The 24,974-nt window shown below is 36.6% G+C and overlaps 2 protein-coding genes across 2 annotated transcripts; one reads left to right on the forward strand and one right to left on the reverse strand.

Moving 5' to 3' along the window:
- Positions 1-2,814: 2,814 nt before the first annotated feature.
- Positions 2,815-7,610, forward strand: LOC113311025 (interactor of constitutive active ROPs 2, chloroplastic-like). The gene is made up of 4 exons (XM_026559868.1): positions 2,815-3,155; positions 3,993-4,103; positions 4,824-5,001; positions 5,636-7,610. The coding sequence occupies exons 2-4, from the start codon at positions 4,084-4,086 to the stop codon at positions 7,334-7,336; spliced, it is 1,899 nt and encodes a 632-aa protein (XP_026415653.1). The 5' UTR covers positions 2,815-3,155; positions 3,993-4,083; the 3' UTR covers positions 7,337-7,610.
- A 7,893-nt stretch (positions 7,611-15,503) lies between these two features.
- On the reverse strand, positions 15,504-16,462 carry LOC113311660. Its single transcript, XM_026560467.1, has 3 exons — positions 15,956-16,462; positions 15,805-15,871; positions 15,504-15,754 (listed from the first exon to the last, which is right to left on the reverse strand). The coding sequence occupies exons 1-3, from the start codon at positions 16,460-16,462 to the stop codon at positions 15,504-15,506; spliced, it is 825 nt and encodes a 274-aa protein (XP_026416252.1).
- Between the last annotated feature and the right edge of the window lie 8,512 nt (positions 16,463-24,974).

Genomic DNA, 24,974 nt, shown 5'->3' on the forward strand with positions numbered 1-24,974 from the left:
TGGTGTCGATGGGGTTTGAGGAAGGGTGTGTTTGGCGATGGGTATAGGTATTAGGTACTAGGGTGTTGAGCAGGTGTAGAGGATTTTGATGTTTCGCGAAGCTGGACCGATGGATGGGAAGATGGTAGGTGGATCCAATGGCGATACGGAGGTAAGCGAGGAGCGACCGTCGGATGAAGTGATACAACAAAACTAACGGCACTTGATGGAGTTAGGAACTGTAGTGAAAAGCGGATGTATCAAACTTTGATGCACAACAAGGGGGCGACCGTAGGATGACTCTGAGATCAATCTGACGGCTGAAGACGCAAGCGGGTATGGATTTGGGTAAGGGTTTTGGGCCTTGGGTATGCCAAGCCCATATCTTCTTTAAGAACAATTCTTCCTCTTCAAGCCCACTTCTAGCCTTTTGGTCTTGTGCACGACATTCTTTGCGGCTTCCTTGCGTAATTTCTTCCGGCTTTTCACCACTCTTCAGCTCTTTTCCGCTCCGCAATTCATCCAGACTTTATTTATTACCTAAAAATGCAAAATTAAGTAAGAAAAATATTTATTCTTGAAAACAATGAAAATACAGAATATGGGATAAAATGTAGAATTAATGCACAAAAGATGAGTTAAATGCCAACAAAAAGGGATAAATATATACATTATTTGGCACTCATCACATAGCATCTCTATCTTGATCAAATAACCATTGATCATGTGTAAGAAACCTTGCCTTTAACTCACCAAAAGAATAAGGAATATCTCTATTCTGAACTGAGACAACAAAATTGTCATACTCTCTTCCCAAACCATTCAACACATGCATTATCAAGTCACTTTCATTAACTCTTTCACCAATAGCAGCTAGTGAATCAGCAATTGTCTTAATTTTCTGTAAGTACACCAAGATGTGTAAATTTCCTTTCTTAATTCCAAACAATTGTGCTCTCAACATATTCTTTCTTGCCTTATACTGAGTTTTAAAGCATGATTCAAGGTATTCCCATATTTCTCTTGCAGTTGTGAGACCAAGAACATCCCCAGAAATAGCAGGAGTAAGAGTAGCTTTTAAACAACTAATAACAAACCTATCCATCTTTCTCCAATGAACCCACCTAGGATTTAAACTAAGAACTCCATTAATCATTACTCTTTCCTCTAGTGCTTGAATTTCACCATTAACATGACCATAAAGATCAGTTGTGATTAAAATAGACTCAAATTGGTCACGCCATAGAATAAAATTTGTATTATCTAATTTCATAGAAACGAAATTTGAGATATTGGTGAAAGGAAGAGTAAAGTTTGTTGAATTACCATCTAAGGGTTGTGCAGCGGAAGCCATTGTTGTAGTAGATATCTCAAGATCTGGATTCAATCGATTGCTTCTTCGAACCATAAACTTGAACTCCGAAGTATGATAACACCAGAATCAAGTCAAAGACAATCTTGATTGAAAAATTATGTAATAAAAGTTGTTTCTGATGTGATTAATAATTGGATCTAAAGAAATTAGATCGAACAAATCAGTTGTTCAAAATTTATTTGAAAAGATATTAAGCTGTTGAGGATGATTGTTGTGCGTGAAAAATTTCTAGAAGATGGTTTAGAATCGAAACCTAACTGATACCATGAGAGAAATCAGATGAATATGATATTAAGATCAAGAACTCAGAATGTGTATTGAAGAATTGTTAAAAACATTACAAAGAGGAGTGATGTCTCAGACAACTTTAATACCCAATTATTACAAGACTCAATGGACCAAAGACTGTAAAGCAAGCTTGACTAGTTAGTCAAGTCAAACTGACTTGACCTGAGACTTGACTTGACTCAATATATATCTTAACAGTTATAAAAGTGATCACCACTCGTATTGATATATTCAAGCAGGTGGAAATTTCAGGGCCGCGTCCATTATTTGATCTAACAAATTCTTAGCGGTTCTTTTTTGTCTTACCATCTATTGGTTTAAAGTATTTCATGGGAGTGGCTTTAACTTTGTGTATTCTAATCGAATGCATGCACGTACTAACGTTTGTCATGGAGCATATTGGATTAGACCAGCAACTCTTAGCATTATAACATTATTTGATGGGACCTGTAGTGCAGTGGTAAAGTTACGGAACGATGATATCAGTGGCCTGAGTTCGAAATTCAAAACTCGCCAGCACCAAGTTCTCTACCGATAAAAAAAACATTATTTAATGGATTGCACCAAGAGATCAAGGTTTTGAAACAACCTGAATCCATTACTTTTCCGACTGCATCACGAGGTCAAGGTTTTAAAGCAACTGCTGTAAATCCATGTTACACTAGTTTTACTTTTAGGCCTTTATAGTACACTCATATATAGGCCTTTTTACATTTGTTGTAGGACGAAACTAAATAAGAAAAAGAATCAAATGCTAAAGAGAATTAGCAGGATTCTGTCTTTGAATCTTGTCTATAGACACCTTCTTCCCATGAGCTAGCTTATTAAGAGTCCATTGACCATTGTCCCCTTAAGGTGAGGAATTATGAATATCTTTTCATGCTTGCTTTTCCTTTTGTGACCTTTCTTTTTGGATTCTTCTGTCAAAATATATTCCAAAAATACGCTGTTTATTAATCAATCAAAAAAACCATCCCTGAATGCTCTTATTGGTCAATAACATTTGACTAACCACCATCTAATCATCTCCAACATCTCTAATCCATCCAAAATTAGTGTCCTTTCGAGCTTTAAAAAAATGTATTAGTTGCAAGTCTGTCTTGTTTATGTCGGAATAAGCTTAAACTAATCCAGAATCTCTTTCCTTAAAAACCAAATCAAAATTTGAAAAAATTGGCTTATTCTGGCCATTTTCTTAATATTATCGGCAGAAAAACGCCAAAATATCCCGCTCTTTTTAATACTTAGACTATTATTAATATTCTTTTCTTTCTTTGTTTACTGTCCTTGAAGTTACAGGGAGAGAGAAAGAGTGAGAAAGAACCTGGGGAACTCAAACATAAACACAGAGTTAATTGCGGAAGAAAAAGGAAAAAAGGAAAAAAAAAATCTCTCATTCCTCCCCTTTGTAGCCACTAACTCCAACTCATTTTAGGGTTCAAGAAACTAATGATTCAGACAAAACAAAATCATTAGCTTGATGTTCTTGTTCGATAATAACAACAAATTCTAAGTAAGTTCGTGGTTTTTAACGTTTCTTTGTTCATTTTAATGGTGTGTTTTTGAGGGAATTCGTGGTCTCGAATGAGAATGTTTTGAGTGATTTTTGAAGGTTTTACTTTTCAGTTCTTGAATGAAGTGAGTGATTGTTCAAGTTTGATCACAGTTTCTGTTTCTTTCTTTCATTCTTTCTTGTTGTTTGTTTGGTTGTGGAGAATGTTGTTTAAGAATTTGTTCTTTGATTAGAGTATCAGATCGATGAAATTAAGCTTGTTGTTGTGAATGATCATGATAGATTTGATGATTTGAAGACACGGATCTTCGCTATGTACTGTGTTACTATGAATGAATGCTTGTATTTTTTCTTAGTTTTTGCTGGATTAAGAAAAAACCCTTTTTCTTAATTAGAAAGAAATTAGGTGAAATGAGAAAAGGGGATAGTTGGGTAGTTAAAGAATAGAAAGCTGAGGAGGGTTTGCTGTTTTGTTTTTTTTGTGTGTGTGGTTTGCAATTATGAAGATCTAGTTGTATGTGTATGTCTCATTGGAAGCACTTTTGGAGTAACAAAAGTGTGAAAAGGAGAAACAAATAAGGATTTTATTCTTTGTATGCTTTTCGAGGTTATCAGATGGATTATAATCATCATTTTTGATTTGTTTATGTTTGCTTATTTTGTTAATTACTCAGTTTGGTGGTAGTGGTGGTAGTTAGAGTGAGTTTCTTTGAAGGAATGTTTGTGTTTTGAGATTTGTATTTGTGAGCTGTGTGTGAATGATTTGCTTTTTTCATCCCCTTTTTATTTCTTCATAATCATGTCATTAATACTCCTCTCTCAAATTTGTTGTTGTAGGTCTTGTGGGTCAGGAGATTTCTGAGGGAAGATTGAATTTTATTTTTCTTCTTTCATTCTCTCACACACTTCTTGCCAAGGGAAGTGAAATATGCAGACAACAAAAGCAAGGTGTGATTGTTTTCATATGTTTCTTGATTGTTTTTCTTCCTGTTTGATAGTTTCTTCTTTTTGTATGTTTGCTTGGTGTTGGATTTGAGAGTTGTTTGTTTCTGTTGTTTTACTTTATCTAGTATCATCAATAGGTTCCTTATTTTATAATATCTTTCACATCTTGCAGGATGTTTTTGTTTCCTTTCCCATGCTTCTTATTCTTGGTTTTAAGAATTTGTGACGAGACTTGTTCCTTTGTGGAAATAGAATTTGTGACGAGACTTGTTCCTTTGTGGTAATTTGTATTATGTGTGTATGTAATGAATTCAAAGAGTTTCTTGCTAATAGCTTAACATTAGTATCTAGTGAAAATTTCCTATATCTAATTAGCTTTTAATCTCAATAGCAATTTGTCCTTCTTGGCATGTAAAAAGTCGAGAGGTTCTGGGATGTATGTTTCTTCGGTTGCACCTTAAGGGACCTTGTAAGTTGAGATGTGTGGGTCATAGTACATTTGAGTTATTCTCAAATGTTCCTCTATATCTAGTGTTGCGTTTTAGCGTACTATTTTTAGAGTTAGTTTAATTCTATATTAATGCGAGGGTTGATACAAATGTCAGCCTCCATATTGCCAGAAATTTGTTTTGAAGTTCCATGTTCCATGATACCCGGCTGCTTGCTATTGCCTTGGATTTAACATCATGTCTGATCTTGTTTTTTTTTTGTACTTCCTGGCAGAACTGGGTCTCTTGAGGTGCCTCAAAGGACATCTCCCACCACAACTCGTACTGCTCGCCAACTTAAGATGCCAGGTGCCGAGGGTGACTCACCTTCTCCAACTTCTGTAAGTAGGACGCCGAAAGAAAGAAATCTTAAAGTCGCTGAGCGAAGGTCACCCAGAAGCCCGGCAACTGAGGTACTAATGTCACTGCAACCTTATCATCTTTTGGTGAAATTCATGTCCCCAAATTTCTGTATCTCACAATTTATGTCGCCACTCTAGATCTGGAATTGAACACATAACCAAAATCTGTTTAGGAAAGAATGCTGCACTTTCATAAGCAGCATTCAAATTTCCCATTGGCCAATTCTGAAAATCTTGCAAGTTATGTACCTGCTATTATCTAGTTTAAGCCCTTCACAAAGAAATCAGAGTATGCGCCATTTGATATGCTAAACCAGTGGATTTACTTCCACAATTTTTTTTTATTGTTTATTCATTTTTTGTGGTGAGAATTGAGATTAATAGATAGGTGGTCGTTAATGCAGTTTCTTTTCTCAATCCTTGTTATTCTCCGAAGTTTGAATCGTCCAAGCAATCAAACTTTGTTCAAATAGTGGCCATCCTTCGAGATGACATACCCATTGCCTGCTACCCTCTCAATACCACGTAGATAGGTTTTTTTAACACACTCAGTTGAGTAATTCATCTAGATAGTCAGTATTGGAAAATGTGTATGTTTCCCCCCTTTTTTTGGTGTTTGTTTATATATATATTTTGTATTAAGGCTTACTAAATTCTCTGCTTACCATTTTCTTATGAACTCCAGAAGAAACGCCCAAGCAAAGTGACTGATATGGAACCTCAGTTGGCCCAACTCCAAGATGATTTAAAGAAAGCGAAGGATCAATTGGGTATGTGCGAGTTACAAAGAAAATATGCACAGCAAGAGGCTGAGGAAGCACATAAGCGACTCAAATCTTTGACTTCAAAGCTTGATGAATCCCAACGTCAACTTCTTGAGCTAACTAATACAGAGGATGACCGGCTACAAGAGCTCCGTCAGTTATCTCAAGAGCGAGATCGAGCTTGGCAGTCTGAGCTAGATGCTCTGCTGAAGCAGCATTCACTTGATTCAGCTGCTTTGGCCTCTGCTATGCATGAGGTCCACAGGCTCAAGATGCAACAGGGATCGGTTGTTGAATCTGAGGCTCCACAGAATGTTGAGTTTGAGAACTTGAAACTAGATCTAGCTGACAGTCGTTCTGCTGTGGAGAATCTGAAAGAAGAGCTCCAACGCTGCAAAGAATCTGAAGCTCAAGCAAAAATGCTGGTTGGTGAGACCCTAATGCAGTTGGAAACAGCAAAGACAACCATGGAGACACTTAGATCTGACAACCTCAGAGCAAAGGAAGCATATGATTCCCTGGCTTCAGAGTTGGAGCAGTCCAGATTTCAAGTAAATGCACTTGAAACACTTTGCAAACACCAGGGAGATCCTTCCAGTGATGCATTGGTTTCACAGAGAAATAGAGATAACAGTGAGGTTTTGGAATCTAATCAGCTTAAAGTGGAGCTTAATTTCATGAGGTTGGAGGTGGAGCAGTTGAGAAACGCACTAGACGCTGCTAAAGTTAAGTACGAAGAAGAAGCCATTCAGAAATCTATGCAGCTTCAAAGTGCCCACAAACTCTTGGAACAAACACAGTCTGAGTATTTTCTCAGGGAATCTGAATTGGAAGCGGCACTTAAACAAACTAAAGCAGATATGGAAGACTTGAAGTTAAACCTTGTGGACAAAGAGTCTGAATTGCAGACTGCTAAAGATAAGTATGAAGAAGAAGCGGTTCAGAAATCTATGCAGCTTCAAAGTGCCCACAAACTTGTGGAACAAAGGGAATCTGAGTATTTCCTTAGGGAATCTGAATTGGAGTCGGCACTTGAACAAACCAAAGCAGATATCAAAGACTTGAAGTCAAACCTTGTGGACAAAGAGTCTAAACTGCAGAGCATTTCAGATTTGAAGCTAGAGCATGAGCAGACCAACCAGAGAGAATCTGAACTTGATATTGAAATGAAAAAATTGAAGGCAGAGATTGCAGATTTGAGAGCAAACATGATGGACAAAGAGACCGAATTGCAGAATCTGGTAGAGGAGAATGAGACTCTTAAATCTGAAATTGAGAAACAAGGTAAAGAGATTGGTGAGCTGGGCTACTTAAAAGATGAGGTGGATAAGAGTGGGAAAAGAGCACTATGGGTTACTGAACAACTTGAAGCTGCTCAGACAGCAAGCTCAGAAATGGAGGTAGAACTAAGAAGGCTAAAAGTTCAGGCAGACCAGTGGAGGAAAGCAGCCGAAGCAGCAACAGCTGTTCTTTCAACTGAAAGTAATGGAAAGTTCGATTTTAACTACCACTCTGTATCGGGGACACTATGTTCTCCATATTCAGACGAAATGGACGATGAATCCCCTAAGAAGTCAAACATGCTCAAGAAGATTGGAGTATTGTGGAAGAAACAGAAGTAGTGGCTCATAAACATTACATGAATGATTTCTCTTGTTTTCCTTTTGAATCTCTCCTGTTTCCCTTATTTTCAGTCGGGCTATCACTTTTCGTGGTTTTTCCTAGGCTAGTGGTACACATCTATTGTATAGATATAATCTCAGAGAACTCTTATATCTCTATGTAATCCTTTATATTTCTTTTGGGTTCGCCCATTCTATCCGTGGACGGGGTTTGGCAAAAATTCCATTCTTCTCTCTTCGAAATTTACACATTACTGAACTGTAATTTACACAACTGAGCTTTTGGTAAAAAAATCCCCAATCCTTTGAAAAGCTGTTTGGTTCCCAACTGAGCTTCCGTGGTTTTTCCTAGGCTAGTGGTACACGATATAGGTTTTAAACAGTTTTATTATGGTAGATTCAACGATAAGTATGAAAACCTCATGAAAGTTGCAGATATAGAGACATAACTCATACCTTCGATTCCCATCTTTATCCATCGTCTTCGTCTACTTCTTACCGAATTGGTGGCTCGTGTGATGGTCTGATTTGTATCGCATTATACGTTCTTATTAGTGATTGCAAACCTTACGTATATCGCTTGTATATTTGTAATCCCATGACTAGAGAGTGTTTGGTACTTCCTCACTTGGATGATAATGCACCATATGGAGATAATCATTTTGGGTTCGGCTATATTCCTTCCACGAACCAGTATGTTATGACCCAACACCAAAACACAATGATATCAGATCAAAAAGCTAGAAACTTGGAAGATTAGCCCCTCTGCGATGGAGTTTAAGAGAAAAGATAGAAGAAAACTGTTCTTGTATTGATTGATAACGAAACTAATAATTGGCCAGGCTATTTATAGCTTCACAGCCGTACACAAGAAGTAAAGAACATGAGTTTTAATAACTCTTAAACACCTAATAAAAGAAATAAACAAACTAATTATAGTAGTCCTAAACATGAAAACTGTATGGAGTTGGTATCACAACATCCTATGCCCCTGGAAAACTGACTTGTCCTCAAGTCTTGAAAGTTGAAATCTTGCAATAATCTCGTCAGCATCCTCCCAAGTAGCTTCATCTTCAAGATGTTTTTTCCAATGTACTAGCCATTGTGTGTCAGCATTATGGCCCTTATTGTACAATCTACGCTGTAGAATAGCAGATGGCTCCTATTTGTCATAGTCAATGACATCTGGTAACACAACAACCACGTGAACATTCATTCCTAATCTTCTTTTTTAGTTGAGAAACGTGGAATACATGATGAATGCGACTTGTTGCAGGTAACTCTAACTTATAAGCCACACTTCCAATTTTCTCCAGGACTCGAAAAGGACCATAGAATCGAGGAGAAAGCTTCGAAAAGATGTGCTTGCCACAATAGTTTTCCGATATGGTTGTAGTCACAAATAAACCAAATCGTTTATCTCAAAAGACCTCTCTGTGCGATGAGAATCAACATATTTCTTCATCCGAGTTTGTGCTTCAAGCAAGTGTGATTTTAAGAGTTTAAGAGTGTGATCTCGAGCGTGAAGATTTAGATCAACATCATGTACTGGTGTAGAACCAGGTAAATATGATAAAATTGTTGGTGGTGAATGATTGTACAAAGCTTCATAAGGAGTCATTTGAATAGCAGTATGAAAGCTCGTATTATACCACCATTCAGCCCATGTCAGCCACTTAAACCAATCTTTCGGTTTCATACCAGCAAAACAACGTAAGTAACATTCTAAAGTTCTATTAGTAACTTCAGTTTGACCATCTGATTGTGGGTGACAAGATGAACTGTGGCATAATTGGTACCTTGTAAGGAGAAATAAGTTGTCCAAAAGTTACTCATAAATATCGCATCTCGATCACTGACAATACTCCTTGGCATTCCATGAAGACGCACTATTTCTCGTATAAATACTTCAGCAACTGATAAACGTGATAGAGCATCTGCAGCAACAATCTCCTTGCCTTTGAGAAAAATAATTTGATAGTCATATCCCAATAACTTTGATAGCCATTTTTGTTGTTCCATGGATGATAGTTTTTGATCCAAAAAATACTTCAAGCTCCTATGATCTGTGTATATCTTGAAGTGTCTTCCTATTAAATAAGGTCGCCATTTCTGAACAGTAGACACAATTTCCAACATTTCTTTATCATAAATCGAAAGATTTAAATTCTTACCAGAATGGTTTGCTATAATAAGAAATGGGTCTCTGAGATTGCAGTAACACAGCACCTAAACCCCCACCAGAAACATCACACTCTAAATAAAATTCTTTGATGAAATCTGGTAAGACTAATACTGGAGTGGTAGTGACAACATGTTGCAGTTGTTTGAATGACGAAGTAGCAGCATCAGTCCAAAGAAAAGCATCTTTCTTCAATAGTTGAGTTAAGGGATGACTAATGATGCCAAAGTTTTTGACAAACTTGCGATAATACCCAGCAAGACCCAAAAATGCTTGAAGTTCATTGATTGTACTAGGAGTAGGCCAAGAAAGAATACTCTTGATTTTATCATCTTCCACTGATACACCTTCAGATGAAATAACATGGCCTAAATACCCCACAGAAGGTTGAGCAAAAGTACACTTTGTTTCCTTCACAAATAACTTATGAGAACTTAAAATCTCAAAAACAGCTTTCGGATGTTCAACATGCTCAGAAATACTCTTGATAAAGATTAAAATATCATCAAAAAACACAAGCACAAACCTTCATAAATACGGCTTAAATATGTGGTTCATCAATCTTTGGAAAGTGGCTGGTGCATTTGAAAGACCAAATGGCATGACGAGAAACTCGTAATGTCCATCGTGTGTTCGGAAAGCAGTCTTGTGAATATCAGGGCCAAACAATCTGATTTGATAATAACCAGAACGTAAGTCCAACTTTGTAAATATACAAGCACCATGTAGTTCATCTAAGAGTTCTTCGACCATAGGAATTGGGAAACGATCCTTTATTGTGATCTTATTTAGTGCACGATAATCCACACACATACGCCAAGTGCCATCTTTCTTTCGAACCATCAAGATTGGAGAAGAGAAAGGGCTTGAACTCTCCCTAATAAGACCTGCTTGTTGTAACTCTGAAATTCTCTTCTCAATTTCGTTCTTCTGAAAATGTGGATAAAGGTAAGGACGAACATTGACAGGTGAAGAACCTGGTAGCAAGGGAATATGATGGTCAAGCTGTCGTGAAGGAGGCAGTAAAGTAGGTGTCTCAAAGATATCTGAATAATTAGATATTAGCTGCTTAATTTCAGGTGCCAAAACAGAAACAGTTGTAGAAGTATTTTCCTGGAATGTACTTAATTGGAACAAAATTCCATAATACTCTCTATCCAATAAACGTTGCACTGAAGAACTGTTCAACATCATTACTGTGGGAGAATCATTGCATACCAAAGTAATGGGAGAACCATTAATGCTACACTGCATAATCAAAGCTGTAAAATCCCAAGAAATTGCACCTAAAGTATGTAACCATTGAATGCCTAGCACAGCGTCACATCCACTAATTGGTAAAAGATAAAAATCAGAAGTAAATTCATAGTTCTGAAATTTAAGTGGAATATTAGAGCAAAAACCCTGAGTACTTAGATGACCACCATCACCAATTGTCACATGCAAGGCAGCATCTCCAGAAACAATTGGGTAACCACATTATTTAGCTATCCGAGGATGAATGCAATTATGAGTGGTACCTGAATCAAGAAGGACTGTTAATGTTTGACCTTTGGTGAAACCTGAGATGCGCATCGTTCTGGGAGAAGGAGAACTCATTAGTGAATGAAAAGAAAGTGTTGATGTCGGTGATTCCTCAAACTCTGGTGTTAGTTCTTTGACAATGTCATCATCTGTCTGCTCAACAAAAGAATCATCTGTATCTGGAGATCCTTCCAAAAGTAGCAATCGTGGTTTCAAACACATATGTCCAGGAGTGAATAATTTATCATAATTGAAACACTCGCCTCTTTCTCGTTTTTCTTTTTGTTCTTCCCATGTAAGTCTCTTAGCTCCAGGTGGTAAATTTGGTTTTCTTACTTGAATAGCGAAAGCAGGTGTTGGAGTCCGTAACTGGGGAGGACGATAAGGCTTTGGGGTTGAATTGTTGGCTAGAAAAGCGTCTTCTTGATTTATTGCTTTTGTGAAAGCCGCAGTCAATGTCTGAGGTTCAAATAACTTAACCATGGAACCAATATCCGGTTTAAGAGAATGAATAAAACAATTGATCAAGTGATCCTCAGGTAAATCTGTGACGAAATTCAACAACCTTTCGAAATCAGGTATGTGCTCACGGACAGTACCTTTTTTCTTAATTGTGCTGATTGCCATGCGAGAATCTACAAATTTTGTAGAAGAAAACCGAGCACGAACAAGTGAACAAAACTCCAACCAAGTAGTAACAGTAACTGTGGTTCGTTTCCAACGATACCAAGCATTGGCATCACCCTTAAGATGTGCAGCAGCAATGGTTAGCTTCAAATTGTCAGCAACTGTATGTAGGCTGAAATATTGATTTACACTAAAAATCCAACTATCTGGATCATCTCCATCAAAGGTTGGAAATTTAAGACCGATAGAGCTAGCCCTAATATTAGTTTCATTACCACCAGGAGGAGGAGGTGGTGGTGGTGGAGGAGCAACACCATTAGTACGATGACCTTGTGGAGGATAAACTTTCCTAAACACTGCACGTAAAGTGGTTCCCAACGTTGTAGCCAAAGATCTAGATAAGACTGTCGTCAGATCTGCGGTAAGAGTTTGAGAAAGCTCTTTGGTATGTTCAGATAAATCGAGTTTCCTAAGAGCACGATCGTCTTCACGAAGTTGTTTGTCTGCAACTTGCTTTCGTTCATGAACTTCCTCATCATGAGTATGGTTGTTGGTAATGGTAGTGACTAATGAATCAAGTTTTGTTGTAACCGCAGCAATGCTTTGTTGCAGTTGAGACAAATCTTCTCATCATGAGTTTAAGGTACCGACCCTACACTCGTCATAAGCCCATAGGTAGAACTCAACTCGAAAATCGGTTGACTGGATGAGGGAATCCATTGACTTATAAACTACCAATTAAACCCCATCTAAATTTTTTTTTGTAAAGAATTTAGGGTTTGAACAGAAACCTGCTCTGATACCAGGTGTTACGACCCAACACCAAAACACAATGATATCAGATCAAAAGGCTAGAAACTTGGAAGATTAGCCCCTCTGCGATGGAGTTTAAGAAAAAAGATAGAAGAAAACTGTTTTTGTATTGATTGATAACGAAACTAAGAATTGGTCAGGCTATTTATAGCTTCAAACCCGTGCACAAGAAGTAAAGAACATGAGTTTTAATAACTCTTAAACACCTAATAAAAGAAATAAACAAACTAATTATATTAGTCCTAAACATGAAAACTGTATGGAGTTGGTATCACAACACAACACAAGGTTATTGGATTCATGATGTAGGACATCCGTTAGATTTAGGGTTCATATTTTTAATTAGAGCCTAATTAATTTAGAGTAATATTTCTTATTTTTAGAATTACTTATTTTTAGAAGTTATTTAATTCTAGAACTTTATTTATTTTAGGGATTTCTTATTTTCCAAGTTTGAGTCTTAGAGTTATTTGAATATGAGACAAGTCCTATGTACAATACACATTATTATCAATCAAAATTGAGTTTTCTCAACTATTCTTCTACTTTTCTATTACATTTTTTTATTCACGCTTCCGTTCTGCATTAAGTGGCATCACGAACTTCGGCTTCAATCCTCTTATTCTTTTCTTCTAAATTTTCTCTATCCTTTCGTCTCCTCTACCTTACAGAGATCTCCGCATCTCTTCTTCTAAACCATTATCAACTATCCTTTTTATTTTCAATTATCAAAAAAAAATAAAATAAAAATAAAATAAAAAAGACGTATGTTTTCTGCCAAACCCTTAAGTTCCTCACCACCACCACCGTCTCTCCTTTTTATTATTCTTCTACTGTTCCGTGCTCAATTTCTTAAACCCAAGAATTAGCTAAGTCCACCAACCAATCATCATTATCACTCCGGTAGAACTTCTTTCCCACGTAGTCTATCGTTCCTCTCAATCACTAATTAATTAATTCTTTCCTCTACCTCCAGTATCACACTTTCCTGTCTCAACCTTTCTTTCTTTTCCATCTCCCTTACATACAGTAGCCCTACTGTTCTCTTATTCATTAATTAAATCCCATCCTCCAATTCTCTTTCTGTCTTCTTATTACTACCCGACCAATAGTCGTCTGTTAACCAACAGATCCTATCTAGCTCCGTTCTTTTCTTTGAATTCTTAATACTAGCTGTAAAATTTTTTCCACCGTGACAGGAAAAGAGAAAGAAAGTGGAAAAGACAATCGTGCCAGCCTTGAAAAATTAATACGCGCTATTGCAGAGTCCCAACAGAAATTTACGGATGCTCAAGTCGAGACTCAACGTCGACTTCAATTAATTACAACCAATTTGGCTGCTCTTATTCTTAATCTTGATGGTGAAAATAATAATCATCAACCAATCTGAATGGTCATAGTGTTCAACATCAAGGAGAGCAAGTTATTGATGACGAAGTTCAACAAAAACAAGTTATTCACCCCAACAGTGACGAAGAAGTTTCGCCAATATCAACATCGGAGACACCATCTTCTTGTAATTCGCCTAATGTCATTGTTCTTGAAAATCAAAGGCTATGCAAAAATGTTTTCGTTAGTCAAAAGTATTGCCATATAATTACTACTCCAAATGTTGCCAAACGTAGACATCAACTTTTGTGTTGAACAATCCATTTTATGGTGTTCTACTCTACGATCATCAACTTACTCAAAATATATTATTTGTTGGGCGGGTCGTTTACAATACTTGGTGAACTCGAAGACGACTTCTTTTCAAGATGGGAGGCCTGAGGTAGCACATGTTCTTCAGTACTTTGTTAATTCGAGACGAATTCTTTTCAAGATAGCGGGTCTGATATAGGACTTCCGTTAGATTTAGGGTTCATATTTTTATTATTATAATTAGAGCCTAATTAATTTAGAGTACTATTTCTTATTTTTAGAATTAATTATTTTTAGAAGTTAATAAAGAATCTAGAGTCTATTTCTATACGGAGTACTACTTCTACACGGAGGATGTCAGTGGTCATCAGGCTTACGTATACACCATCGGTAGTGGCAGTGGATGGCGAAACATTGGACTGATTAACAAGACGATCTACAGATCATGGAATAGCAAGAATTCATGGTGTACCGTCTTTTTGGATGGTGCTCTTATTTGGGCGGACCACTATGGAAATATTTTATCTTTCAATTTGGCTTGTGAAAAATTGCAAATGCTCCCACCAGCACCTTGTTTTGAAGAATTTCTCGATGATTGGGGTCCCGAAGAATGTTATTGTTCTTATGAGTTACGGGTCTTGGGGGACTGCTTGTGTATCGTCCTACAACACCATGATGATTTATATGACTTCTGGTTACTAAATAAGATGAAGAAGAACGAGGATGAGCTCAATACTAATTGCGACGAAAATGAACAAAGATACCAGCCGTGGAGTTGGGAGTTTACGCTTCGTTGGGAACATGGTGCCCATATCTGGGACATCGACAAACCGTTTGCATTTACTATGGATGGTGAAATTCTCTTCCACAATGAAAGCGTTTTTTATCTTCATGATCTTGATGATGAAACCCCATACTACCCTCTCGTGGATTTTGATAAGAGACATGGACCACATGGTAATTCATCGATTCAATCATATAACAAATGTCTTAAGCGTCGTTTCATTCGGGATCCAGTGCTTCATGTAAACAGTTTTGTTTCGTTGAAAGCTTTGGGAGAAAAGGATACAATAATGATGAAATCGAATGAGACACCTAAGCTACAGAGCATTGTGCCAGAGCTTAATTATAGAATAGGAGAAGAGGAGGAAAAACTCAGACAACTGAGTGGATAGATGCACGTGTCTCTATTATAATTGCTTATTTTATTTTTGGGCAGACTGCCCGGAGGGCCCGAAGGGATGGAGTTTTTTTTTTTTTTTTTTCTGAAACAAAAAAATATAAATTGTAATGCAACTTGTTAAACTGTTACTACATAACAAACATCTTTAAATAACAGGGCTCTGATTTCTATAAGAGAAGAATCAGTCCATAATATAATTATCTCATCCTTCCTAGTTTTCTTGGATATGATGTGTGCAATTTTATTTCTCTCTCTAGGAACGTAGTAACATTTCCAAGAACTAAAAACTGAAAAACAAATAACTTAATGTCTTTGATGTAGTTCAGTAATCTCCCGTCAATAGAGCTATTATCCTTATTAACTGCTTCCACTACCAGGTTTGCATCAAGCTCGAACTGCACCTTTTCCATCTTCGGCTCCTTTGCCCATTTCACTGCCTCCCACAATCCTATGCATTCAGTTTGTTCTGCATTTATGATGTCTTTCAAGTAGATGCACCTTGCTCCTTGTTGTTCACATGCATAATTACGGATGATAGTCCAATGCCCCCCGCTTTATTAAAATCCTGAAAAGAACCATCACAGTTTATAATAAAATAGTCAGAAGGGGGAAGTATTTAGTGGGTACTCTGACGATTAACACTTTGCACATTCCTAGGAATAATAGGTTTCCTTTGAGCATGTTCTTTTATCACACTCTTACATCTCTGGATAGTAGTCTCTGGGTTAAAGTTTTTATTTTGAAAAACTTTATCACATCTGGCAGTCCATATGCACCAAACAATAGTGGATCTCTTGACTACTTCTTGTATAGTAATATGTCTATTATGGAGACTGTCGAACCAGCTACATATCCAGTCTGTGAGACTTAGTTGGGAATTATCCGACCATCCAGCTACTGCAAACCAAACTAGTCCGGAAACTGCACAAGACATGAAGAAGTGCTCTACAGACTCTGTATGTTGATCACATAAAGGACATAAGTTATTGTCACCAACCACAACATAACCCAGAGCTTCCTTAGTAGGGATAAGATTAAAGACCTCTTTCCATAAGAATTGTTGAATTCTTGGTAAAGTAGGCAGCTTCCACAGTGTAGTATAAATCTTTTGAAGTCGAGGACCAACTGTCTGAGCTATATGAGCCTCTTCATACATTTTCCTATAAGAAGACTTGACTGAAAAGTTACCATTCCGTTCTAGAAGCCAGATCAGATTATCTTCACATCCTGGATGAATAGATATTTGAAGAATATGTGTAACTGTTGCTTGTTCAAATAATTCATTGAGGAGGTTAATATTCCAAGAAGAAGAATCTTACATGAACAGTTATATGTAAAGTTGTGATGAAGGAGACAACCTGACTTGAGTTTGGGAGGAGAAAGAATTTTTGGAATCCATATGCGCTTCCATATTAAGATGTTCTTGCCATTTCCAACAGTCCAACAACTAAACCTTTCCACAAAGTGAAGTTCAGAACTAATGTTGTTCCAAGACCATGTTGCATTATACTTTTTTTTTTAAATTAAAAATCTCCCTGTCCGCAAAATATTTGGCTTGTAAAGACTTTGAAATAATAGAAATTTTGTTTGTACACAATTTCCATGCTGATTTAGCAAGTAGGAAAAAAAAAGAGTCCCTTTTATGGCCATATTTTTTTTTTTTGCAAAATGAAGCCTCACGCAAATACGCAATTTGATTAAAAAAATGGAAATGGTTACTATTAAAAAACCCAAAATGCCACTCCTTGATTTTAATTTTTTTAATTATATAAAAAAAATGGTAGTTAGCTCAACTGGTCATTCACGTTCCTCAAAGGTTTGATGCGTTCCAGGAGGTCTCAGGTTCGAGTCCCCGATGGCGCGATATTGCAGAATTTCATATGGACGGTAGAGTTAGCTTGCCCCCCTTACGACATAATAATCCCCCTATCCGCTTCGGCTCCCTTAGCTGGTTCCTCATGAGGCTCGCTAGTTGGCTAGCACGACAACCTGTTCAACTTATGTAGTAGTGCGCTATCAGAGCTTCGCTTGTTAGGATTCAAACTAGGTTCTTGTAATAATACTCTTTAGCTGATAAAATAAAATAAAAATTATATTTGAATAGGAAAGGTGATAACTTCACCCCGTGTCAGGAAAAGTGATGCTTTCACTCGAAGTCAAGAAAAGTGATACTTTCACGCCGTGTCAAGAAACATGATACTTTCACGTCGTGTTAGGAAAAGTGATACTTTCGCTCCGTGAAAATGATAATTTCACGTCGTGTCAGGAAAAATGATACTTTCGCTCCGTGAAAATGATAATTTCGCGTCGTGTCGGGAAAAATGATACTTTCGCTCCGTGTCAGGAAAAATGATACTTTCGCTCCGTGTCAGGAAAAATGATACTTTCACCCCGGAAAAATGATATCGTGTTGAAGCATCAATGTTTTTGAATCGAGAATAGGAAGCCATGAACCATCGATCAAGATTTGAGTAAATCGCCCTCAAAGCGAAGAGAAAATTATCCCAAATGGCGAAGAAAATTCGCTTCAAGTAGCGAAGAAATATGTCGGAAGACATAAAAAAACCAATAGGAAAATTAGTTTTATTCAAAAATTAACTACTAAAACTCAAAAAGAAAATAATCTTGCTCAGACCTGGTCCAAAAGGAACCAAATCTGAGAAAGATGTTAATGGAGGCTAGGATTTTTCTTATTAGGGAGAATGGGAAAGAATAGGAGAAACAAATACTTTTAAATATCTTAGATTAAAAAAAGAAAATCTAAATTTTCATGATTCTTGTTTTATTATTTTCATAAGTAATCCTTAAATTATCCATAATAATCAGACTCGTTAAATTCTATGAAACATTAATAAGGATATACATGTCACAAACAACCATTAAATATGAACTCCGCTTATCTAGTTGGACAAGTAGAAATCTCTTCTCCCAATATAACTTGGATGTAGGGAGTAAGAAATATGCCATGGTTTTACTAGACCTCTTTGTTTCTAGTTGTCACTAGTCATCCACTCAACCAGACCTTCAAGATTTATACTCCCTCCCGTCCCAGGAAAAGTGATACTTTCACATTTCCTGAATGGAGGAAGTACTTGACCTGTTTAGTCACACTGGAGAGTTTTCGTTTCATCTTCAATAAAGAGTTCTTTTCAACACCTCCGCATGAACTATTAAATCATCATCGATAGGCATTAAAGGCAAAACCTTCTTAGGTAATGGATGAATAATTCTAAATCTCCACCCTCTAAATTTAAAGTTTAAATATAAAGAAAAAGTCTTAGAACTTGTCAGAGTACTATTGCTCGGTAGAGCCCACCAAGCGTTGGTATGTCAAGTTTGGTTGTCATATTTTAACTTCAAAACTCAAATCTGCTTGATTAGATTACTGGTGTCAACTTCGTTATGTTAGACATGAACAATATAAATGTAGAGACTTGCCCGTATTACTTTGAAGAACTTGAAGATGTATCGGCGTTAACGAATAAATCATCATTTTATTCGAGGTTAGTAATATAGACTTGACTTGTTCTATTTCTATCTACATTTCTTTCAAGTCGTTTAGATTGAAATCATAACATACGAAATGTATGTATATCTCTAGTACTAGTGACTTTATTATTTCATGATGATCAAAGTGTCAAGGAAGCATATAATAGTTGTTTTATGAAACTTTGGTGTATACCGCATATCATATGGACTTTGTAGATTCGACATAACACTGTTTGGTAATTCGTTACTAGTTAGTGTTGAAAAAGCGGTGGTCTAACAACCACATCCAATATTTCTCTTAGCAATCTGTATGGACTAACTTCAATATACTTTTAAGAGAATCAACTAGACAATCAGACTCAATCTTAAGAAAAGTATATTAAAGAGTTATATCTCTATTTCTCAATTCAATCCGCAATCTAACAAATAGGAATTTGCGAGCCCGATTGAATATAAGAAATAACTTGGACGATATCAAAAACCAATATTCAAGTGTCAATCAATTTAATCAACAACCAAAGGTTGGATTCATAATTGATTGAACTTACGCACAACCTGTGATATTTCAATTATATAAACAAATATAATGCAGAAAAGAAATAACACAGACACCAGAAGTTAACGAGGAAACCGCAAATGCAGTAAAACCCCGGGACCTAGTCCATATTTGAACACCACATTGTATTAAGCCGCTATAGACACTAGCCTACTCCAAGTTAACTTCGGACTGGAATGTAGTTGAGCCCTAACCAATCTCACACTGATCAAGCTACAGTTGCGTTCCTTACGTCTATGAATCTCAACAGGACTTTACGCATTTGATTCCCTTAGATGATCTCACCCACAACTAAGAGTTTCTACGACCCAACGTCGAAGACTTGATAAACCAATCTGTCTCATACAGAAAAGTATATTGAATAGATAAACCTGTCTCCCACAGATAAACCTATGAGTTTTGTTCCGTCTTTTGATAAATCAAGGTGAACATGAACCAATTGATATACCGGACTTATATTCCCTAAGAACATCCTAGAAATATCAATCACCTCACAATAATCTTAATCGCATGGTAGCGAAACAAGATATTGTGGAATCACAATGTTTGTGACTACTTTTTATCTTGCCTATCGGAGATTAAATCTCGGGCAAATCTTAGAGAAGGTAGTACTCAATCACGATAGAAAACAACAAGATCAGAATACACAACTACAAAGAAAATAGTTGGGTCTGGCTTCACAATCCCAATGAAGTCTTCAAGTTGTTAACCTACGGGGTTTTGTGAAAAACCTAAGGTTAAAGGAGAATCGACTCTAGTCGCAACTAGTATCACACAGGAGGTGTGGGGATTAGGTTTCCCAGTTTCTAGAGTTCTCCCTTATATACTCTTCAAATCAGGGTTTGCAATCAATGCTATGTTGGTAAGAAAACATTCAATATTCACCGTTAGATGAAAACCTGATTAGACTCAAGTTAATATCTTTCAACCGTTAGATCGAACTTAGCTTGTTACAGACAAATGGAAAGTGACTTCATTTAGATATGAGTAACCTTACCTAAACGCGTACACTTTTGTTGGCTCAACAATAGTTAACCGAAGTTATCCATATGAACACTTTCATATCAACCATATTCATCTTAACCATAACTAGTCCAAATGCCTCAAATGAATCTAGTTCTAGAGTTGTTCAATTGTTTATATTCTCATAGAAGTATACAAGACACAATTGAAGCAAAATCGATTTTGATTCACTTGAATCAAGACATGAACATTATATCCACGGTTTGCAAAAGATTGCATTCCTTATTATATAAATGTATTAGTTCATGAACAAACCGATTTTAGAACATAAATTACTCAAGTATGCAAACGGGTACGCATACCTAAGTAGACGGACTTAGTTTGGGTTCGTCAGTATGCGAATGGGTACGCATACATTCCAAATTCGGCAGAAATTCTCGGACCTGAACCTCACACCAATGCGCATACCGGTATGCGTACAAGGTTCTCGGACTTTCACTAAACCAACCAGTACGCATACGGGTATGCATACTATGGTTCCCCGACTTGGATTACATATATGCAAGTACGCATACTATGTTTTATCAAATCATGGTTAAGTGTTCTAAACTCCATTTCAACCATTGAAACATTCTCGGAAGATGACAATAGCGGTCTCCTACCAACTATTAACTTCAAAGCAATTTTCAAGTGATCGAATGATCAATACGAAACATTCCGAGTGTACATCAAATGACTGTCTCACACAAATCATGTAAGATGTTACAAGGCGATTTTCACATGATCATCTTTTGACTTTCGTCAAGAATATAAGATGAACTTGGTTAAAGCGAAAGCTTACCAACACATATTTCGAGAAATATATAAGCGAGTTAAACTCAACTCGAAATATCAAATGTGTATAATTGGAGTCTAAAGCTATACGACTTTTGTCTCAAATAAGAGATAGAGTAGATAGACTTTTGAGTGATAGATGAGTTCAAGTCTCCACATACCTTTTGTTGATGAAGTTTCACAAGCTGTCCTTAGTAGTTCTTCGTCTTCAATCGATGAACGCCGTGAAGTCTAATGCTCAACTACACTTTTTATCCTAATCCGAGACTTAGCTATAAGTAGAATAGAAATCAAGACTTACAGTTTTGGCAACTAAACTTGACGAACAAGCTTGAGATAGCAACGCTTGCGAGTTCGACCGAGAAGTGCTCTAACAAGTGTATTGAAATTTTGGTTGACTCCGTACCTATAAACCTGTGTTGAAATACATGAGTTTAAGGAAGTATGACTTGCGAAACTTGTTTCTTGGTTTAAAGGAATCAAAGAATCTATTTTAGGAACCATCCTTAACCAAGAATCTCTACTAGGACGGATCCTTAATGTTAACCAATTAAACGTTTTTCGATTCAGATATATGAACATATGATAAACTCTTATCATAAGATGTCGACATAGTATTTGAACATGTGCTAAACTCTTATTAAAAGATGTCGACATAGTATTTGACCATATGTTAAATTCTTTTTGAGTTAACTTCTAGAGGATGACCGACTCCAAGATCTCCATCAGTTATCTCAGAGGCGAGATCGAGCTTTGGCATTCTGAGCTAGAAGAACTACTCAAGCAACATTCAATTGATTCAGTCGCTCTGGCCTCTGCGATGCCTTAGGTCCACAAGATCAAAATGCAACATGGATTAGTGGTAGAATCTGAGTGTAACAACCCTAATTTTTCCACATAACCCCAGTTAGTGATTTTATTGAAAATGTATCACTTATGCAACATAACCTCAAAAATCTGGGAACGCATCACTGCTATACAATAATATGAATAAGGGAATTCAAATTCTTATTATACATCTTGACGACAAAGTTAAAATCTACTACTTAGAGATGTTTTCTCTCGAGAGTACAATCACAATCTAAATTTTATTAGAACTATTGAAAGAAAAAATGTTCTCCACTGCCTAACAACTCTAGCAGAAAGCAATACAATAGAAGAAAAATCCAAATATCAACCATCAGTTAGATATCCTCCAGAAAATCCCTACAAAAATGAACTCAATCAATCCCCCTTTCAATTTCCTATTAATGTCTGGAAAATAATGAACATGAGTTAAATTCCGATCAAGTTCTCCCGGTCACCAAGTTAAGGGAAAACATAAAGAAGAAAACAAATGCATAAGCTAGAGTTTTAAAAATATTATGTTGGAGTACTATTATTGAACAATAGCTAATATAGATGCAAACAGACTAACTAAACAGTTTACCTAAGGTGTAAGATTCAACCTCTTGTAACATAATGTAATACTCCAAACTGACGAAGAAGTTGACATTTCAACACTTCCATATGATTGTAAGCACAAATGCAAAATTAACATGCTTCCTGTCACGAGAATTTTCAAACTATTCCAATTCGATACACCGGCCACTATTAAATAGCAAAGGTGGAAATGCATAGCACTAATCATCACCACAAAAATCAATCATTCCACGGTAAATAAATCAAGCCCAATGCATACCTACCAAAAATGCATTTATGTGTTAAGCTACTGAAGCACCTGATGTAGTTTCGAACACATCCATTTATGTATTTAATGATTCCAAGTTCACTACACCTCTTGGAAACTTATTACAAATTATATGATACCTCTAGAGAACATATCTTTGTATCTCGTTATTCCATTTATGATGGATTGTAGGATACTTAATTCAGACGCTTACACAAGGCCCCGAGATCAAAATTATAGTAGAAGTATCACTACATCGAAAAACAACACGCAACCTAAAATTCTACACTAACAAGTGCTGCAAGTTTAACCTACAAAGCCAAAAAAAAGTTTACCACAACAATGAAGGGGTCTAGACTACGCAAGCCATTCTAAAATCCAAACTATCGACATAGAAATGTAGAAAATTTCGTTAACTTATCCACAACATTTCGTTGACTTCTATTCACACACCCCACAAAATCGACATATTCTATGCTATGCGGTGGAACCCCAACGTACGCAAAATGAACCATCACCAAAACAACACATTCACACAGCAATGACTTATAACCTGAACTCTAACTTATTTTCCTTGAATCCGAGAAAAGACCTCAAATGGGATTGATTATTTAGGTACAACTCAAGTATACCATATGGTTCATCAACCTATTTCAACTAATTCTAGCCAATTAGAAATAAATAGTGACCTATGAGCTATTAGTGTACGAACAAAATTAATAGTCACTTTCACAAGGTTGACAACACTTCATCGTACCATAACGAAAAGACATTTAAGAATACTCAATCAAATAAGCCAATAAACCAAAAGTGCACAGCAATGGAGTAATTCAAATTTCAAGTTAGGTTTGGTATCATAGGATTTGATTATGTCTTACTAGTTTAATCCTTTATATTCACCCTAAACTAAGAGTCCGTAGAGAAACTTGCCTTAATCTGCCGATCAGCCAGCCAATCCAAAACCTCTTAAGAAGTAACCACTTCATGTATCAAACCCTAAAATAGCAGAAATAAATCATAGATAATACATTTTATTTCAAAGAGAAGAAGAAAGGAAACCAGACAACATTACTAACCAACGTCGATCGGTAGTTCGGTTCCTATTTCCCTAGTTTTTCCTCCGCTGCTAATTCTGCTACCGCCGATTTTTCTTTCTTCTCATTCTTTTTTTTTTGAGAGTTTCTGAGAAGGAATATGTGAAACCCTTTTTTTTAATGCTACTTAAAACCAAGGTATGTGCTAATTAAACATCATTTCTGGTTAAGGGCATATCCCGTCACACACACAATGGAAATTTGTTTATTTGAAAGATAGAATATTACACTGAGGCTCCGCATAACATTGAGTTTGAGAACTTGAAACAAGATCTAGCTGATACGCATTATGTTGCGGTAAATATGAAAGAAGACCTTCGACGTTGAAAAGAATCTGCATCTCAAGCAAAATGCTGGTTAATGAAACCCTAACGCAGTTGGAAACATCAAAGACAACCATGGATACACTCAGATGTGACAAACTCAAAGCAAAAGAAGCATATGATTCGCTGGCTTCAGAGTGGAGCAGTCTAGATTTCAAGTAAATGTACTTGAAACACTTTGCAAACATCAGGGAGATCCTTCCAGTGATGTATTGTTTTCACATAGAAATAGTAAATAGTGGGGTTTTGGAATCAATCAGCTCAAAGTGGAGCTTAATTCTATGAAGTTGGAGGTGGAGCAGTTGAGAAATGCATTAGGCACTTCTAAGGTTAAGTATAAAGAATAAGCAATTCAAAAATCGATGCAGCTTCAAGGTGCCCACAAACTTGTGGAACAAACACAATCTGAGTATTTCCTTCGAGCAGGGACGGGCCAGAAACTTCATACAGGGAGGGTTAATAGACAAAAGATTTTATTTAGGAGGACTTATTAAGAGATTTTGCTTTTAATTAGTTAGAACTTTGAAGGATCACTAAGGAAATAACCTAAAACAGGGGGCGGGGGCCACCCTTGAGCTATACATAGCTCCGTCCCTGCCTTCGAGAATTTGAAGTGGAATCAGCACTTAAACAAACTAAAGCAGATATCGAAGAGTCGAAGTCAAACCTGGTGGATAAAGAATCTGAAATTCAGATTTGAAGCTAGGGCGGGAACATACTAACCAGAGAGAGTGTGAACT

This window comes from Papaver somniferum, chromosome 9, assembly GCF_003573695.1.
Source record: "Papaver somniferum cultivar HN1 chromosome 9, ASM357369v1, whole genome shotgun sequence".
NCBI classification, from domain to species: Eukaryota; Viridiplantae; Streptophyta; class Magnoliopsida; order Ranunculales; family Papaveraceae; genus Papaver; species Papaver somniferum.

Coding starts and splice junctions, on each gene's coding strand:
- LOC113311025 (XM_026559868.1), top strand. CDS start 4,084: ATGCAGACAACAAAAGCAAG. Junction 4,104..4,823: donor ATGCAGACAACAAAAGCAAG/GTGTGATTGTTT, acceptor ACTTCCTGGCAG/AACTGGGTCTCTTGAGGTGC. Junction 5,002..5,635: donor CCAGAAGCCCGGCAACTGAG/GTACTAATGTCA, acceptor TATGAACTCCAG/AAGAAACGCCCAAGCAAAGT.
- LOC113311660 (XM_026560467.1), bottom strand. CDS start 16,462: ATGTATGAAGAGGCTCATATAGCTCAGACAGTTGGTCCTCGACTTCAA. Junction 15,872..15,955: donor AACCTATTATTCCTAGGAAT/GTGCAAAGTGTT, acceptor GGTTCTTTTCAG/GATTTTAATAAAGCGGGGGG. Junction 15,755..15,804: donor TGTGAACAACAAGGAGCAAG/GTGCATCTACTT, acceptor CTGAATGCATAG/GATTGTGGGAGGCAGTGAAA.